Consider the following 16404-nt stretch of genomic DNA (forward strand, 5'->3'; position numbering starts at 1 on the left):
CAGCCAAGTGTCCCCTGCCCGGTCTCTGTCCCTGCATTTGGACACATGTCCCCCCCTCTGACCAAGGGTCCTGGACCCCGTGGAAGACCGTGTGTCCCCGAGCCTCCAGCCTTCCCGGCCAGGTGTCCCCATGCCCAGACAGGCGTCCCCGTGCCCCCCATACTCATGTCCCCACCAACCAGGTGTCCCCATGGTCCAGCCATGCCGGCCGGGTGTCCCCATGCCCAGAGAACTGTCCCCAAGCCCAGCGCGTGCCCCCGGCCCAGGCCACGTGTCCCCCAGCCCTCCAGCTGCCCTGTGCCCCCCTCCCGCCCGTGACGGTGTGACAGCGAGGACACAGCGTGGTGAGGGTGACAGCGTTTATTGGCGGCCTCAGTTGGCGGCCAGGATGGAGTTGATCCAGTCGCGGAGCATGGTGACGCGGGCGTAGACGCCGGGCACGTTGGGGTCGCAGGTGCTGCTGCCCCAGGAGACGATGCCCACCAGGGTCCAGGCGCCGTCCTTCTGGCACACCAGCGGGCCTCCGGAGTCGCCCTGCGAGCAGCGGGTGAGGGCAGGGGACAGGGGGCGCGGGGGGCGCGGGGCGGCGCGGGGGCAGGGGGGGCGCGGGGGCACCTACCATGCAGGAGGAGGCACCGTCGGCACCGGCGCACACCATCACGTCAGCGATGCGGAACCCCCAGTACTGCTTGCACTGCGCGTTGGTGAGCAGGGGCAGGGCCACCTGCTGCAGCACCGCCGGCGTGTGCGAGGCTGCGGGACAGCGGGGCGGTGTCAGCGCCGGCCACGGGGACAGGCACGGGGATGGGGACGGGCATTAGGAAGGGGTCTGGGCAGGAGGATGGGGCTGGAGGATTGGGCTGGGGATGAGGACGAGGACAGGGATGGGGACTGGAGATGGGGATGAGGATAGGGATGGAGATGAGGACGAGGATGGGGAAGGGGACGGGATTGGGACAGGCGTGAGCACAGGGGTGGGCTTTGGATTTGGAGATGAGGCCAGGGATGGGGATGGGGATAAGGAAGGGGATGGGGATGAGGACAGGGATGGGGATATGGAAAAGGAGGGGAATAGGATGGGTATTGAGGATAGGGGCAGGGATGAGAATGGGAGTGGGGACTGGGGATGGGATGGGGGTAGGGATGAGCATGGGGATGGGACAGGGATGCGGCTAAGGATGTGTCTGAGGATGGGGCTATGGAGAAGGATGGGGGTAAGAGTGGGATGGGGGTGAGGACAGGGATGGGGACAGGGACAGGAAGGTGCGGTACCGTTGGGGTCAGTGAGCCCCCAGCCGGTGGTGACACAGGTCATGCCACCCGGGAAGTCGTCGGTGGACTGGGGCAGGCAGACGGGGGACACGCGGGCCGAGAAGCGGGCTGGGGTGGCCAGTTTGATCAGGGTGATGTCGTCGCGGATGGTCAGCATGTTGAACTTGGGGTTCTTGAAGACCTGGAGCAGGCGGCACCGCTCCCAGCGCCTGCACCCTCGGCCGGGGCGCCGGGCACCGGGGACTCCACCGGGACCAAGGGGGACCCCAGGGACCGATGGGGACCCAGGGAATGGCCCTGTGGGTCCCAGACCCCCTCCGGGGGGGTCCCTGGGGTGCAGATCCCATCCCCTGGGGCACAAGGGCAGCAGGGACGCGGCAGGGACTCATGGGGACCCCAGGGAGCAGAGCCCAAATCCTGCACTGAGAGGGACCGAGGGAGCAGATCCCAACTCGGGGACAGATGGATGGCAGGGACACCCCAGGGACACCAACAGCAAACAGGGACATCAACGGGGAGCAGACCCCAAACCCTGGGCTGATGGGGACCCGGGCAGCAAACCCCTGCCCCTGGGGCACTGCACAATTGGGACAATCCAGGGACACCGAGAGGGACTCGAGGGGACCCTGGGGGGGCAGACACCAAATCCCCAGCTGAGGTGCCCTCAGGGAGCAGGCAACAACCCCGGGCATCGATGGGTGCCAGGGAGCAGGGAGCAGACCCCAAGCCTCAGGACGCCGGGGCCACCAACGAGCCCATGTCCCACCGGGGTCGCTGCTGGCCGGGGACCTTGGGGCTGCTCAGGGCCCCCCCAGGGCAGCCCCCAGCCCGGGCACACTGGGGAGCAGGGACACCCCGGGTCACATCACCCCCAGGGAATGATGGGGACCCTGCGTTCCTGATCCCCTCCCATCGCTTGATGGTCCTGGGGATGAGATCCCGACCCTTGGGATGAGCAGGAGCAGGGACAGCCCAGGGGACCCAAGCCCAGGGATGCGGGGCACCGTGGAGACCCCAGGGGACCTGACCCTCGGGCTGAGGGGAACCGGGGACCCCTTGGGGTCCCGACCCCCAGGACAAGGGGGACTCAGACCCGCAGGGCTCCCCGCCATGGCTGTGGCACCCCACATGCACACGACCCCCCCACGCCGGCGATACCTTCTCGATGCTCAGCTTCTGCTGGTCAGGGGAGGGCGAGTCCTGATCGTACGCACCCACCACCACGGTGTCGGTTTTCCTGGGCACAGGCAGGCGCTGAGCACCAGGCACAGGGATGGGGGGTCCTGGGGACCCCGTGCCCAGCCCCGAGCCGGAGGGCGGCAGAGCCGGTGCCTACCTGACGCCGCAGTGGGCAGCGGTGACCACCCAGTTCTCGCTGATCAGTGACCCGCCGCAGAAGTGGAAGCCGTCGTAGCGCTGACGGGAAGAGTTGCTGTCAGCACCCGGCACCGCCAGCACTGCCGCCGGGGTGCTCTGTGCCCAGACCCTGCCCCTGCACCACCTCAGCACCCCCTCGGCACCCCCCCAGCACCCTGGGCACTCACCTGGAGGGAGACCTGCCATGGCCAAGACCCTGGCACCGCTGGCTCTCCGTTGACGATGCGGTTGTAGCCGCGGATGACGGGTGTGATGGCGGGCACGCCACAGCCTGCGGGGTACAGGCAGCCGTGGAATGGGGGCTCCGACCACCCCGGCCCCGTGTCCCCCCACCACCGCCACCACCTCCCCCCAAGCCCCTCGCCCGCCCCACCGAGCCCCACGGCCCCACTCACTCTCCACGGAGAGGGTGGCACGGGCAGAGCCCGCCAGCGCCAGGCAACTCAGCAGCCACAGCAGAGCCATCGTCACTCGTGGGGACAGACCCTGCCTGGGGCTTGCCGCCTCTTATACCTGCCGCTGGGCACAGCCCCGCCTCTGGCCTTGGCGCTGTGGCCTCGGGAGATAGCATGGCACCCAGCACGGCGCCGCAGGCTCAGTGCCAGCCCTGTCACCATGGCCATTGGCCAACCCCTGGGTGCAGGTGGGGCCTGGTCCCGGGGATGAGCGGGAACCCTGTGCCCCAGCCTGGGCAGTGGCTGACCAGACCCCAGGCGCTGGTGGGCACTGGGTTGCCCAGACACCAGCCATGGCTCCTCATGGCAGCCATAAAGGCAGCGCATTGCCAGCAGGTCATGGAGGGACCCTGCCCGCCCTGCTCGGTGCTGGGGAGGGGGACGCCACCCCTGGGGTGCTGGGTCCAGTGTGGGCTCCCTAGTACAGGAGAGACAGGGACATACTGGAGAGTCCAGGGAGATGTGGAAGGGACAGGAACATCTCTGATTGCAATAGAGGGACAGAGCTAGGCTCTTTCCACTGGTGCTCAAGTACCAGGACCGGAGGCGATGGGACAACCTGACATGCAGGAGGGTTCCTCTGGCCGTCAGGAGACACATGTCACTGTGGGGTGACTGAGCCACTGTGAGGTGACTGAGTCAGCACAGGTTTCCCAGGGCAGCTGTGGAGTCTCCATCCACTGAGACACTCGGAAGCCACCTGGACATGGTCCCCAGGTGACCCTGCTGGGGTTGGACCAGGTGGGCTCCAAGGTCCATTCCAAACTCAGCCACCTGGTGACAGCCCTCCCCACGCACCCAGCCAAGCACCATGTTCAAGCCAGCACTTCAACCCCACCTCTGCCATCCCATGGCTCTGACCAAGGCCATCAGCTCCAGATGCCACGCTCCCAGGCTGTGTCCTGGAGCCATGCCGGGTGCCATGCTATCTCCCGAGGCCACAGCGCCAAGGCCAGAGGCGGGGCTGTGCCCAGCGGCAGGTATAAGAGGCGGCAAGCCCCAGGCAGGGTCTGTCCCCACGAGTGACGATGGCTCTGCTGTGGCTGCTGAGTTGCCTGGCGCTGGCGGGCTCTGCCCGTGCCACCCTCTCCGTGGAGAGTGCGTGGGGCCGTGGGGCTCGGTGGGGCGGGCGAGGGGCTTGGGGGGAGGTGGTGGCGGTGGTGGGGGGACACGGGGCCGGGGTGGTCGGAGCCCCCATTCCACGGCTGCCTGTACCCCGCAGGCTGTGGCGTGCCCGCCATCACACCCGTCATCCGCGGCTACAACCGCATCGTCAACGGAGAGCCAGCGGTGCCAGGGTCCTGGCCATGGCAGGTCTCCCTCCAGGTGAGTGCCCAGGGTGCTGGGGGGGTGCCGAGGGGGTGCTGAGGTGGTGCAGGGGCAGGGTCTGGGCACAGAGCACCCCGGCGGCGGTGCTGGCGGTGCCGGGTGCTGACAGCAACTCTTCCCGTCAGCGCTACAACGGCTTCCACTTCTGCGGCGGGTCGCTGATCAGCGAGAACTGGGTGGTCACCGCTGCCCACTGCGGCGTCAGGTAGGCACCGGCTCTGCCGCCCTCCGGCTCGGGGCTGGGCACGGGGTCCCCAGGACGCCCCATCCCTGTGCCTGGTGCTCAGCGCCTGCCTGTGCCCAGGAAAACCGACACCGTGGTGGTGGGTGCGTACGATCAGGACTCGCCCTCCCCTGACCAGCAGAAGCTGAGCATCGAGAAGGTACCGCCGGCGTGGGGGGGTCGTGTGCCTGTGGGGTGCCACAGCCATGGCGGGGAGCCCTGCGGGCCTGGGTCCCCCTTGTCCTGGGGGTCGGGACCCCAAGGGGTCCCTGGTTCCCCTCAGCCCGAGGGTCAGGTCCCCTGGGGTCTCCACGGTGCCCCGCATCCCTGGGCTTGGGTCCCCTGGGCTGTCCCTGCTCCTGCTCATCCCAAGGGTCGGGACCTCATCCCCAGGACCATCAAGCGATGGGAGGGGATCAGGAACGCAGGGTCCCCATCATTCCCTGGGGGTGATGTGACCCAGGGTGTCCGTGCTCCCCAGTGTGCCCGGGCTGGGGGCTGCCCTGGGGGGCCCTGAGCAGCCCCAAGGTCCCCGGCCAGCAGCGACCCCGGTGGGACATGGGCTCGTTGGTGGCCCCGGCGTCCTGAGGCTTGGGGTCTGCTCCCTGCTCCCTGGCACCCATCGATGCCCGGGGTTGTCGCCTGCTCCCTGAGGGCACCTCAGCTGGGGATTTGGTGTCTGCCCCCCCAGGGTCCCCTCGAGTCCCTCTCGGTGTCCCTGGATTGTCCCCATTGTGCAGTGCCCCAGGGGCAGGGGTTTGCTGCCCGGGTCCCCATCAGCCCAGGGTTTGGGGTCTGCTCCCCATTGGTGTCCCTGGGGTGTCCCTGCCATCTGTCTGTCCCCGAGTTGGGATCTACTCCCTGGGTCCCTCTCAGTGCAGGATTTGGGCTCTGCTCCCTGGGGTCCCCATGAGTCCCTGCCGCGTCCCTGCTGCCCTTGTGCCCCAGGGGATGGGATCTGCACCCCAGGGACCCCCCCGGAGGGGGTCTGGGACCCACAGGGCCATTCCCCGGGTTCCCATCGGTCCCTGGGGTCCCGCTTGGTCCCGGTGGAGTCCCCGGTGCCCGGCGCCCCGGCCGAGGGTGCAGGCGCTGGGAGCGGTGCCGCCTGCTCCAGGTCTTCAAGAACCCCAAGTTCAACATGCTGACCATCCGCGACGACATCACCCTGATCAAACTGGCCACCCCAGCCCGCTTCTCAGCCCGCGTGTCCCCCGTCTGCCTGCCCCAGTCCACCGACGACTTCCCGGGTGGCATGACCTGTGTCACCACCGGCTGGGGGCTCACTGACCCCAACGGTACCGCACCTTCCTGTCCCTGTCCCCATCCCTGTCCTCACCCCCATCCCACTCTTAACCCCATGCTTCTCCATAGCCCCATCCTCAGCTGCATCCTCAGCCGCATCCCTGTCCCATCCCCACGCTCATCCCTGTCCCCATCCTCACGCTCATCCCTGTCCCCATCCTCGTCCCCATGCTCATCCCTACCCCCATCCCATCCCCAATCCCCACTCCCATTCTCATCCCTGCCCCTATCCTCAATACCCATCCTATTCCCCTCCTTTTCCATATCCCCATCCCTGTCCTCATCCCCATCCCCTTCCTTATCCCCATCCCCATCCCCGGCCTCATCTCCAAATCCAAAGCCCACCCCTGTGCTCACGCCTGTCCCAATCCCGTCCCCTTCCCCACCCTCATCCTCATCTCCATCCCTATCCTCATCCCCATCTCCAGTCCCCATCCCTGTCCTCATCCTCATCCCCAGCCCAATCCTCCAGCCTCATCCTCCTGCCCAGACCCCTTCCTAATGCCCGTCCCCGTCCCCGTGCCTGTCCCCATGGCCGGCACTGACGCCGCCCCGCTGTCCCGCAGCCTCGGACACGCCGGCGGTGCTGCAGCAGGTGGCCCTGCCCCTGCTCACCAACGCGCAGTGCAAGCAGTACTGGGGGTTCCGCATCGCTGACGTGATGGTGTGCGCCGGTGCCGACGGTGCCTCCTCCTGCATGGTAGGTGCCCCCGTGCCCCCCCTGCCCCCGCGCCGCCCCGCGCCCCCCGCGCCCCCTGTCCCCTGGCCTCACCCGCTGCTCGCAGGGCGACTCCGGAGGCCCGCTGGTGTGCCAGAAGGACGGCGCCTGGACCCTGGTGGGCATCGTCTCCTGGGGCAGCAGCACCTGCGACCCCAACGTGCCCGGTGTCTACGCCCGCGTCACCATGCTCCGCGACTGGATCAACTCCATCCTGGCCGCCAACTGAGGCCGCCAATAAACGCTGTCACCCTCACCACGCTGAGTCCTCGCTGTCACACCGTCACGGGCGGGAGGGGGGCACAGGGCAGCTGGAGGGCTGGGCGACACGTGGCCTGGGCCGGGGTCACGCGCTGGGCTTGGGGACAGTTCTCTGGGCATGGGGACACCCGGCCGGCATGGCTGGACCATGGGGACACCTGGTTGGTGGGGACATGAGTATGGGGGGCACGGGGACGCCTGTCTGGGCATGGGGACACCTGGCCGGGAAGGCTGGAGGCTCGGGGACACACGGTCTTCCACGGGGTCCAGGACCCTTGGCCAGAGGGGGGGACATGTGTCCAAATGCAGGGACAGAGACCGGGCAGGGGACACTTGGCTGGGCTGAGAGAGCCCTGGCCAAGGAGTCGTCTTGGGGACACGTGACCTTCCCTGGGGACACAGAACCAAGGCAGAGGACGAAGGCAGGGGACGGGGCCAGGTGCAGGGACACCTGAGCAGGGCTGGGGACACGTGGCTGTACCCCAGGCGTGGGGACACGGAGCCATGTGTGGACTCCCATGGGGACACCAGGCCAGGGAGTGGGACACCTGGCCAGGCACGAGGGCACGTGTCCTGGTGTGGGGACACCTGGTTGGGTGTGGGGACACCTGGGTGGCCTCGTGGGGATAAGGTCAGGTGTGGGGACATGTGGCTGGACATATGGGGCCGTGGTCAGTTGTGGAGCCACCTGGTCAGGTGTGGGGACACCCGGGTGGACACAAGGTCACGTCTGGCGGCAGCTGGCCAGCTGCGGGACGCCCGGCCGGGCACGGGGACCCCGGCGTGGGCGCTGGAGGCACAGGGCCCCCCGGCTGGGGCGGACACCCGTGTCCCAGCCCGCCCCCCGCCAGCCGGAGCCACCTTAAGGCGGCGGCGGGGGCGGGCAGGGCCGCCGGGGCGGCGGAGGGCAGCGTCCCCTCCCCGTCCCCGTCCCCGTGGCGGTCCGGGCCCTGGTCCCCGCCATGGCGCTGCGGCGGGTGCTGGGGCTGGGGGCGGCCCTGGGGCGCCGGAGCTGCTGCTCCGAGGTGGGGCCGGGCGGGGGCCGGGGGGGCGCGGCGGGATCGGGCCCCCGGAGCGTCCCCGCACCCCGAGCTGCGGGGGAGGGGGGTGTGTGCCGGGCCCTGGCCCCCTCCTGCCCCCGCCCTGACGGGACCCCCGCTCTCTCCTCCCCCGCAGCCCCCGCTGCCCCCCGACTTCGTGGCGTCCCTGCGGGCCGTGGTGGGGGCCCCCAACGTCTCCACGGCCGTGGCGGTGCGGGAGCAGCACGGGCACGACGAGTCCATGCACGCGTGGGTGCCGGGAGCCCCGGGGGGCCGGGCTGGGCACGGCAGGGGTCCGGGGAGGTGGGATCCTGCCGGGAAGGCTCTGGGCAGAGGGGTCCCGGGGAGGGGAGGCGCCCTGGGGCGGGCAAAGGGTCTTCGGAGGGGAAGGGTCCTGGGGAGGGGGAGGTCCGTGGGGCAGCGCCGCCGCCCTGTCCCCCAGCTGCGCTGGGGGTGTTGGGGTGCCACACGGGTCCCCCCGGGACTGTGTGGGGCCACGGCCCCCGTGCTGCTGGGGTGCGCATGGAGCTGGGAGCCCTGCGGGGCCAGGGAGCCCCTGGGGCTGGGGTCCCCTGGGTGATGAGGTCCCCACGGGGGTGCTCTGGTCCCAGAGGGGCTGGGGTTCCCCCGCAGGGTGCAGTGGTCCCCAGGGGTCCCCTTGGGTGTGCCATGGTCCCAGGGGTGCCAACAGGACCGGAGGTGCCATGGTCCTAGGGGTGTTGGGGTCCCCAGGAGGTGCCACGATCCCAGGGGTGCACCCGGCACTTGGACACCCTGTACCACAGCACAGCCACACTGGACCCCCCACAACCTCACGATCCCCAGGCACAGGGGGACAGCAGGCACCCAGAGTCAGGGCTGGGGTGGTCCCACTGCCCTGCAATGCCACCTCCCCAACCCTGTTCCCCAAAAGCCTGCCCTCCCCACACCTGTGGGTCAGGCATCCCCCCAGATAAACCCCTTTGCACCCCCCCCCACCATGATGTCTTTTGGGGGGACAGGACACCCCAACCCCTCCCCACAGCAGGCAGACGCAGACACGCAGGAGCTGGGGGGGGTTTCTAGGCAAATCTTTATGCTGCTGAGGGGCAGGGGGCTGAGTTTCGAGGGGCTGCCGCTCTGTAGCTCCGGGACCCAGCGGAAGCTTCCCCTGTGTTCAAAAGGCACCAATTTCGGTTTGCGTTTCGGTTACAGCTGGTACAGTTGCAAAACCCGAGACGTGAGAACGCATGGGTCAGACCCTTCCTGCCCCCAGCCCCTCCACCATCACCCCTTAATCCCCCTGGAGATCCTTATCCACAGCCCCCAGGGACAGCACATCCCATCCCTCCCCCGCTGCTCCCCAACACTGGCCGTCCCACTGCGAGGAGCAGCTTCCACACCATTAAAATCCACTGGAGATGGCTTGGGAGCCCCCCACCCCCCCTCACAGAGAGGAGCAGCCACAGCATCACCCCACATTGCCAGGCGTAGCCTTGTCTTCATTCAGCAGGGATCCTGCATCCCGCCCGGGCACCCCCGCTGGTTTCGTAGGGAGAGGGGACAGTGGGGAGGGAGAGGGCGCAAATCCGCCTCCCAGCTTTGCTTCGTCATGGGCACAGTTCCAACACCAACCCTGGCCTCTGGCCAGAGGGAGGAAGAAGAGTCGGGGTGGGGAGGGATGATGGCCGCAGCCCCTCACCCCTCTACCAGCAGAGCCCCAAGCCCCCGGTGCGCGTGGGAGTCTCTATGTACATGTCCGCTTGCACCGGGCAGAGAGGGCTCTCATGGAGGGGGACGCATGTCAGGGGACAGGGTGGGGACCATGGGGAGGGGACAGCAGCCCAGGGCCATCACATGGCCGCCAGCTGGCCCAGCACCATCCTGAACTGCTGCGTGCTGTTGGCAAGGTCCTTGACACGCTCCACCATGTCCTTAGAGGCGGCGGGAGAAGGGTAGTGGAGGGCGGCCGCCTTGGTGGTCACCACGATCTCCTTGAGCATCTCGCAGAGGAGGTTGCTGTAGTGCATCACCTTGTGCTGGACGTCCTGGGCCTTGGCCTGGCGGGACAGCGTGTCCCCGATGAAGACCAGCTTGTGGGCGCTGAGGATGACGAACTTGCTGTGGGCCACGAAGATCTTGGGGGGTTGGTTGGTGCTGACGGCGGTGAAGAAGGCGTCGACGGCGTTGGTGAGGGTAGTGAGGTTGGCCTCGCACTGCTCCAGGTAGAAGAGGAGGAGCTGGCGGTCAGCGGGACACAGGGACCCACCGCCCCGCGCCGGGCCGTAGTGCTGGGGGGGGCTCCAGTTGGACAGGTCGTTGTCGATGGGGCGCGTCACCTCCTGCTCCAGCCGCTCGAACTGCTTCAGCTGTGGGAGGGTGAGGGGTGTGAGGCAGGACGGCCATTGAGCCAGGGCCCTCTCCCCTCCCTGGAGCCACCGGCATGGCCACCAGCCCCAGGGAAAACAGCAAGGGACAGTGCCATCCCCAGGACAGCCATGCCAGGCTCCTCCCCAGGAGGAAGGTGCCGATGGCCATCTCCACTGGCACAGCGCTGGCCTGGGAGGTGAGCCAGACCCGGCCATGGAGACAGCCACACAAGAGGGGCCGTGTTCCAGAGCACTGGTGGCGGGGACAACGGCAGCAGGACACAAAGTCGTCCCCCCCCAGCTCTATTACCTGCTGGTGCTCCAGCTGGTCCTTGCTCTGCCGGATGATGTTGCCTTTCTCCAGCAGCTCTTTCTGGGTCTTCTCAAACTCCTCCTTGCCCTGCAGGGAAGGAAAGGGGCATGTCACGGGGGTCGGCGACACCAGCCTCCGGGGAGCGAGCCCCTGGGGACCCCTGGTCCCCACAGTCCTCAAGCTGGAGGGTAAAAGCAAGATGTGGGTGGCAGAAGGACCACCACGCTCAGAGATGCCCAAGCTGCCGGCACAAAAGCCACCCATGGGGAGCAGCCCCCCCCCCGCCCGCACCCACCTGCAGATGGACGTAGTCGTAATCCTCCATCCAGCCGCTCTCGCTGTTCTCATAGGGCCCATCTGGCGACTCCTGGGCCAGCAGCTTGGGCGGGGAGGGCAAGGGCCGCGACTGGATGCTGCTGGCCTTGTCGGAGGGGTGAGGGGGCCCGTGGCCACCGCTCTCCCCCGCCGGCTTTGTCCGTTTGAAGAGGAGGGAGGCATTGCCATGCAGGAAGGAGGCCAACTGCTTGGTGTCATCGGGGACGCCGCGCGAGTGCATGACGAAGTGCTCCAAGTCATCCGTGCCTGGCTTGCCGCCGGCCAGGGCGCTCGGGGCCCAGTGGCAAGCGTCCAGCGCTTGGCCGTGCCGCGCCAGGGCCTGGTAGACCTCCTCCATCTTCTGCAGCTGCTTGCTGAGCTTTGCATAGAGGGAACGGTCGGAGGCCTGGGCGGCATTGCCCACCGCCCCCCGGGCAAACTCCAGCAGGTCCCGGAGGGCCGTCCGGACGCCCTCGGCTGCCCCACGGATGCTGGCAGCGTTGGCCTCCATGTGCTCGGGGCTGCGCCAGTTGGCGCCAATGAAGGACATGAGGTAGGAGACGGCGCCGCTGACGCCGTGCTGGAGCTTGGCCAGCGTCTCCATGGCGGCGTCCAAGTCCAGGGAGAACTCCTTGCTGGCTGCCTTGGCCGGCTCCTTCACGGGCACCACGTCCAGCGAGGAGGTGGAGATGTTGCTGCGGGTACTGCCCGTGCTGGAGGCCGAGAGGCGCTTGGTGTCGGTGCCCTTGGCCTCGCGGTCCACTTGTGGTGGGACGTCGTAGATGTACTCGCCCTCTGTGTCCAGGGAGCCCTTGCCCAGGGCGTGCAGGTCCCGGGGCACATCGTACACCTCCTGGGAGGGGAATGCCGACCCCCCTAGCTTCTTGAGGCTGGGGGGCACATCATAGATCTCGTGGGAGGGCGGCAGCTCCGGAGCACCTTTGCCAGCGGCCGGTGGCACGTCGTAGACATCCTCCGGCAAGTAGGGCTCCTGCTGGGCCAGGATGAGGGGGTGGCGGGAGGGGTCGAAGGCTTTCTGCTTGGCGAAGGCGGGGGGCACGTCATAGGTCTCCTCTCGCGCCGGGCCATCGGGCACGTCCTTGCTCACCGAGGGGGGGACATCGTACACCTGCAAGGGTGGCAGCAGGCACCGTCAGCATCCCCAGGAGAGCCAGCCCAGGTCCCATCAGTGGGGTGGGCTGTGCCATGGGGCACATCAGTGCCAGCCCCGGGCGCACGAGACGGTGCTGGGTGCGCAGCAGGACGGAGCCACGTGCCCCAGGGGCACCCCTGGTCCTGGGGAGGCTGCCACAGCACCCCCGGTCTCCCGCGTCCCCCTTTGGGGTGGGAATCACAAAATCCTAGAGCAGCTCAGCTTGGAAGGGACCTTGAAAGATCACCTGGTCCAACCTCACCCCCTAGATGAGATCATCTAGCACCCCCATCCCCTCGCATCCCAGTACCAGGGATGCCACCATGTCCCCCTGGGGAGAACGATTGTTCTCACTGTAAATTGTGCCTTTCTGACACGGAGAAGCTGGGAGCTTCCCAGCAGCACTTACAGTTTGGTGCAGGTTTTTCTCCACGCTGGGGGGCACGTCGTAGATCTCCTGCCCTGGGTCCTGCCCATTGAGACCCTTCACTGCCATGGGGGGGGTGTCATAGACCTGGAGATGGGGGGAACACAGGACAGCGTGTCAGGGATAGCGTGGGCACCCACCTCCTGCCCGCTGGGAGAGATGAAGGCACCAGAAGAAGCCCCAAAGCCCATAGTGTGCCCAGGTTTGGATTCCAGGCTGTGCCAGAGCTTTTCCTACGCTGGGGGATGGAGCCAGCGACCTCCCCACCCCCAGACCAGCCTCACCTCCTGGCTGAACTGGCTTGGGACCCCTCCTCGGACAGGTGGCACATCGTAGATCTCCTGGGAGCCCGCAGAGAGGAGGTGACGAGGGAAATCATACTCATCCTTCTCGCCCTTGGGGGAGTCGTAGATGTACACTTGCCCCACACGGGTGGGCACCAGCACCTGGCAAGAGGGAAAGGGGATGAGGTGGGCACCGCCGAGCTGTCCCCCACCCTGCACCACACCAAAAAATAAAAACCAAAAAAAACAAACCCAAAAAACAAACACCCAACGATGGGGCTGGAGAGAGGATGGATGCCAGATCCTGTACCAGACCGTCCGGCACCGGGCAAACCGGTGCCCACGGGAGGGCGCTCCCCGGCCAGGCGTTCACGCTTCTCACGGTGACGCCGGGGGGACGGCGGGGATGATATCACCGGTTATTTATAGCGGCGAGCCTCGGCGAGAGACAAAGCCCAGCCGGCACAGCCGCGGCGTGCCGGAGGGAACGGCCGATTTGGGCACCAAGCCGTGGGCAGGGATCTGCCAACGCCCTGCGGGCATTGGCAGATCCCTGCCCACAGCTCGGTGCCCCTCTTGCCATTCCGTGGGGACACGAGAGTGGCAAATAACCCAACCCAGAGGTCTGTGGCACTGGCAGGTCCTCCCTTTTAGGATGCTCCCCGTGCCCCGGCTGTGATTTGGCATCCCCCCCTCCCTCCACGGGCGTGAGTCAGGGTAGCCTTTCCCGGAAAACCCCGATGCCGAAAAGGCCTCGCTCCTCTTCCCTGGGATGACGTGCCAGGGAAGGGGCAGAGCCAAGAGGAGCCCGGTGTCTGGGATGCAGCCGTTAGGCTGGCCCACACAAGGCCACCATACCGGCATCCCCGTTGGGGACGGGCTGGTGGCTCATCCTTGCCTCACCACCGGTAAATCCACCCTGGCATGCTTCCTGGCACTGCCAGAACACACTGGCACCGGCTGCCTGTCCCTGCCCGCGCTCCCAAGAGGAAGGAAACATCCCAGTAACGTGCCGGGTACCACCTCCATAGCCACAGGGTCCACCCAAAGGGCATCTCCAAGCAGCTCGTGGCTCACCAGCACCCCGTGCCCACCCCAGGCATGGCTGCCATGCCCTCGGTGACACCAGCAGGGCACACACAAGAGACCGAGAGGGCCTGAGCGCCAAACGCTGTGCCAGCCCCAAACCAGGTAGCCCACACCAAGCTTGGGGAGGGGGGGGACATGACCTCAGCCACTGCAGGGACACCCTGGGAAGGATGCCCACGCACCCCCCTGTGATGAGCACAAGGACTACTCACTCCAAGAGACAGTGACAGGCAGGTAAGCCCAAACCCCACAGCCCTGGCACCCACACACCACCGCAAACTGCACAGCACCCCACAACCGCACTACCCACCCCCCCCAGGCCCCCCATCCTACCTTTCCCTGGGGCTTGTGCCCTTCCCAGCTCCTCGTGTCCAACGACGGGGGCACCTGGTAGATGTCTTGAGCCTGACCGGCCGAGGGAGGAACCTGGTAGACATCCTGGGGAGGGCTGGCAGAGCCCCCGGGGTATGCCTCTGCTGCTTGGCCCAGGGAGGGGGGCACCTGGTAGATGTCCTGGCCGGGGCTGGGGAAGGCGTGTGGGGGGGTCTGCTTCGGGTAGGGGGGCGGCTGCTTCGCTGGGGCAGGCGGAAACTGTCCGGTGGGCGCCGAGCCCGGGTAGAGACCCTGCTGTCCCTTGTTGGGGACCGGCATCAGGTAGACGTTGTCCCCTTGGGGGGCATAAGCAGGGTGCATGGGGGTGTACTGCGAGGCGGGCGACAGCGGGGTGTACCCCCCTTGGTGGTGGTAAGGTAGAGCCGGCTGGGGCACCGGCGGCTGCGGTGCTGCCTGCCCCTGCGCCGGGCCGGCCGCTTGCTGCTGCTGCTGCTTCTTGTCGTACATCCCCACCAGGATCTTGAGGCGGTTCCCGGGGACGATGCCCTGGCGGCCATGGAGCGAGCAGAGCCACCAGCCGTCCAGCCCTTGGGTGTTGCGCTCCAGCACCGTCATGATGTCGCCCTTGCGGAAGGAGAGCTCGTCCGGGGACTCGGCCACGTTGTCGTACAGCGCCTTGGCCAACACGTTCTGCAAGAGAGCCCCGCGGCGGGGCGGTGAGCCGGGCCCCGCCGGACGGTGGGCAGTCATCTCGGACGGAGACGGGACGGGGGGGCTTCGCCGAGCGGGGTCCCACCGGTACCGGGGAGGCGGGGAGGGGGGGGGGGGTGGAGGACGGACTTCTCCGAGCGGGGTCCCACCGGCTGGGATCTCCTCGCTCCCTCCCGCCGCCTTCTCCTTCCTTCCCCGTTGGAGTTCAACCCATCCTTCCCGGAGGTGGTGCTGGGAAGGGGCCGGGCCCTTCCGCCTCCCCGGTTTCGGGGGGGACCTCCTCCGCCTCCCCCCACCCCGCTCCCCCCCCGCCCCTTCCCGCCGCCGCCGGGGAGGAAGTGCCACGGCGGTGAGTCACCCCCCCACCAGCCGTGGCCGTGGCCATCCCCACGCCGGGCCCCTTCCGTCCCCACGGCAGACACCGGCCGGGCCACCAAGCCTCGCCCCTGCGGCGGACGGGGTTTGCCGGTGCCATGGCGGCAGGACAGGCCGCAGCCTGCCCCCCCCCTCTCCCGCGCCGATATGGGGAAGGCGGGGGGGTGCTCCCGCCTCCCCGGGGGTCCCGCAGGAGGGTGGTGGGGCAAAGCCCGGTACGGCGGGGCTGGGCCAAGGTCACGGCAAGGCGGGGCGGGGAGGGCGGCCCGCAGCCTTCCTCCTCCGTGAGCCGTCACCCCGGGACCCCGCGTCCTGCCCGGGAGGGGGCCCACGCGTGTCCCCCCCCCCCGGTTGGCGCCCCCCGCCCTGCCCCCTGCCCCCCGCCCCCCCCCCGGGCGGCTCACCAGGTAGTTCATCTTCCCGCGGTGGGTCGGGCCGTACCGGCGGGCCGGGGCCGGGCCGGGGTCGGCGGGGCGGGCGGGCGGCGCGCTGGCGGCGGCGGCGCCGTAGGGATCATTATAGCGCCCGGCCCCGCACCGCCCGCGCCCATTGGCCGAGACGCGCCGGAGGGGGCGGGGCCTCGGGGGGGCGGGGCCTCGGGGGGCGGGGGGCAGCTGGGGGGGTAACGGGGGTGCAAGGAGTAGCGGGGGCGCGGCGGGGGCGTAACGGGGGCGCAAAGGGTAAAGGGGGTGCAACGGGGGTGCAAAGGGTAGCGGGGGGTAATGGGCGTGCAAAGGGTGTGTAACGGGGGTGCAAAGGCTAACGGGGGTGTAACGGGGGTGTAACGGGTGCAAAGGGTAAAGGGGCTGTAATGGAGGTGTAACGGGGGTGCAAAGGGTAAAGGGGCTGTAATGGGGGTGTAACGGGGGTGTAATGGGGGTGCAAAGGGTAAAGGGGCTGTAATGGGGGTATAACGGGGGTGTAACGGGGGTGCAAAGGATAAAAGGGCTGTAATGGGGGTGTAACGGGGGTGTGATGGGGGTGCAATGGGTAACGGGGGTGCAACGGGGGTGCAACGGGGGTGTAACGGGGGTGTGATGGGGGTGCAATGGGTAACGGGGCTGTAACGGGGGTGC

General features: G+C 68.2%; 3 protein-coding genes across 4 annotated transcripts; 1 reads left to right on the plus strand and 2 right to left on the minus strand.

Annotated features, from left to right (window-relative positions):
- Positions 1-354: 354 nt before the first annotated feature.
- LOC134514697 (chymotrypsinogen 2-like) lies at positions 355-3120 on the minus strand. The gene is made up of 7 exons (XM_063332821.1): positions 3045-3120; positions 2817-2920; positions 2609-2688; positions 2431-2509; positions 1273-1453; positions 620-753; positions 355-534 (listed from the first exon to the last, which is right to left on the minus strand). Exons 1-7 carry the CDS (start codon positions 3112-3114, stop codon positions 373-375), a joined length of 810 nt encoding a protein of 269 aa, XP_063188891.1. The 5' UTR covers positions 3115-3120; the 3' UTR covers positions 355-372.
- Positions 3121-4126: 1006 nt separating this feature from the next.
- Positions 4127-6925, plus strand: LOC134514682 (chymotrypsinogen 2-like). Its single transcript, XM_063332802.1, has 7 exons — positions 4127-4202; positions 4327-4430; positions 4559-4638; positions 4738-4816; positions 5774-5954; positions 6528-6661; positions 6747-6925. The coding sequence occupies exons 1-7, from the start codon at positions 4133-4135 to the stop codon at positions 6906-6908; spliced, it is 810 nt and encodes a 269-aa protein (XP_063188872.1). The 5' UTR covers positions 4127-4132; the 3' UTR covers positions 6909-6925.
- A 2112-nt stretch (positions 6926-9037) lies between these two features.
- BCAR1 (BCAR1 scaffold protein, Cas family member) lies at positions 9038-15852 on the minus strand. Of its 2 annotated transcripts, XM_063334192.1 has the most exons (7): positions 15733-15852; positions 14243-14932; positions 12821-12982; positions 12519-12623; positions 10937-12085; positions 10639-10728; positions 9038-10328 (listed from the first exon to the last, which is right to left on the minus strand). In XM_063334192.1, the coding sequence occupies exons 1-7, from the start codon at positions 15742-15744 to the stop codon at positions 9813-9815; spliced, it is 2724 nt and encodes a 907-aa protein (XP_063190262.1). In that variant the 5' UTR covers positions 15745-15852; the 3' UTR covers positions 9038-9812. The 2 variants fall into 2 exon arrangements, with proteins under 2 accessions (XP_063190262.1, XP_063190261.1); XM_063334191.1 differs by lacking the exon at positions 15733-15852 and having other exon boundaries at positions 14243-15197.
- Positions 15853-16404: the final 552 nt, after the last annotated feature.

This window comes from Chroicocephalus ridibundus, chromosome 4, assembly GCF_963924245.1.
Source record: "Chroicocephalus ridibundus chromosome 4, bChrRid1.1, whole genome shotgun sequence".
NCBI classification, from domain to species: Eukaryota; Metazoa; Chordata; class Aves; order Charadriiformes; family Laridae; genus Chroicocephalus; species Chroicocephalus ridibundus.

What these genes read in the sequence shown, in the direction of transcription:
- LOC134514697 (XM_063332821.1), bottom strand. Translation starts at nt 3,114, where the DNA reads ATGGCTCTGCTGTGGCTGCTGAGTTGCCTGGCGCTGGCGGGCTCTGCC. An exon ending in CATGGCAGGTCTCCCTCCAG is followed by an intron (nt 2,689 to 2,816) that starts GTGAGTGCCCAG and finishes TCTTCCCGTCAG; the next exon opens with CGCTACGACGGCTTCCACTT. An exon ending in GCTGCCCACTGCGGCGTCAG is followed by an intron (nt 2,510 to 2,608) that starts GTAGGCACCGGC and finishes GCCTGTGCCCAG; the next exon opens with GAAAACCGACACCGTGGTGG.
- LOC134514682 (XM_063332802.1), top strand. Translation starts at nt 4,133, where the DNA reads ATGGCTCTGCTGTGGCTGCTGAGTTGCCTGGCGCTGGCGGGCTCTGCC. An exon ending in CATGGCAGGTCTCCCTCCAG is followed by an intron (nt 4,431 to 4,558) that starts GTGAGTGCCCAG and finishes TCTTCCCGTCAG; the next exon opens with CGCTACAACGGCTTCCACTT. An exon ending in AGAAGCTGAGCATCGAGAAG is followed by an intron (nt 4,817 to 5,773) that starts GTACCGCCGGCG and finishes CGCCTGCTCCAG; the next exon opens with GTCTTCAAGAACCCCAAGTT.
- BCAR1 (XM_063334191.1), bottom strand. Translation starts at nt 14,992, where the DNA reads ATGACTGCCCACCGTCCGGCGGGGCCCGGCTCACCGCCCCGCCGCGGG. An exon ending in AGAAAAACCTGCACCAAACT is followed by an intron (nt 12,086 to 12,518) that starts GTAAGTGCTGCT and finishes CCACCCTTGCAG; the next exon opens with GTGTACGATGTCCCCCCCTC. An exon ending in ACGACTACGTCCATCTGCAG is followed by an intron (nt 10,729 to 10,936) that starts GTGGGTGCGGGC and finishes CCTTCCCTGCAG; the next exon opens with GGCAAGGAGGAGTTTGAGAA.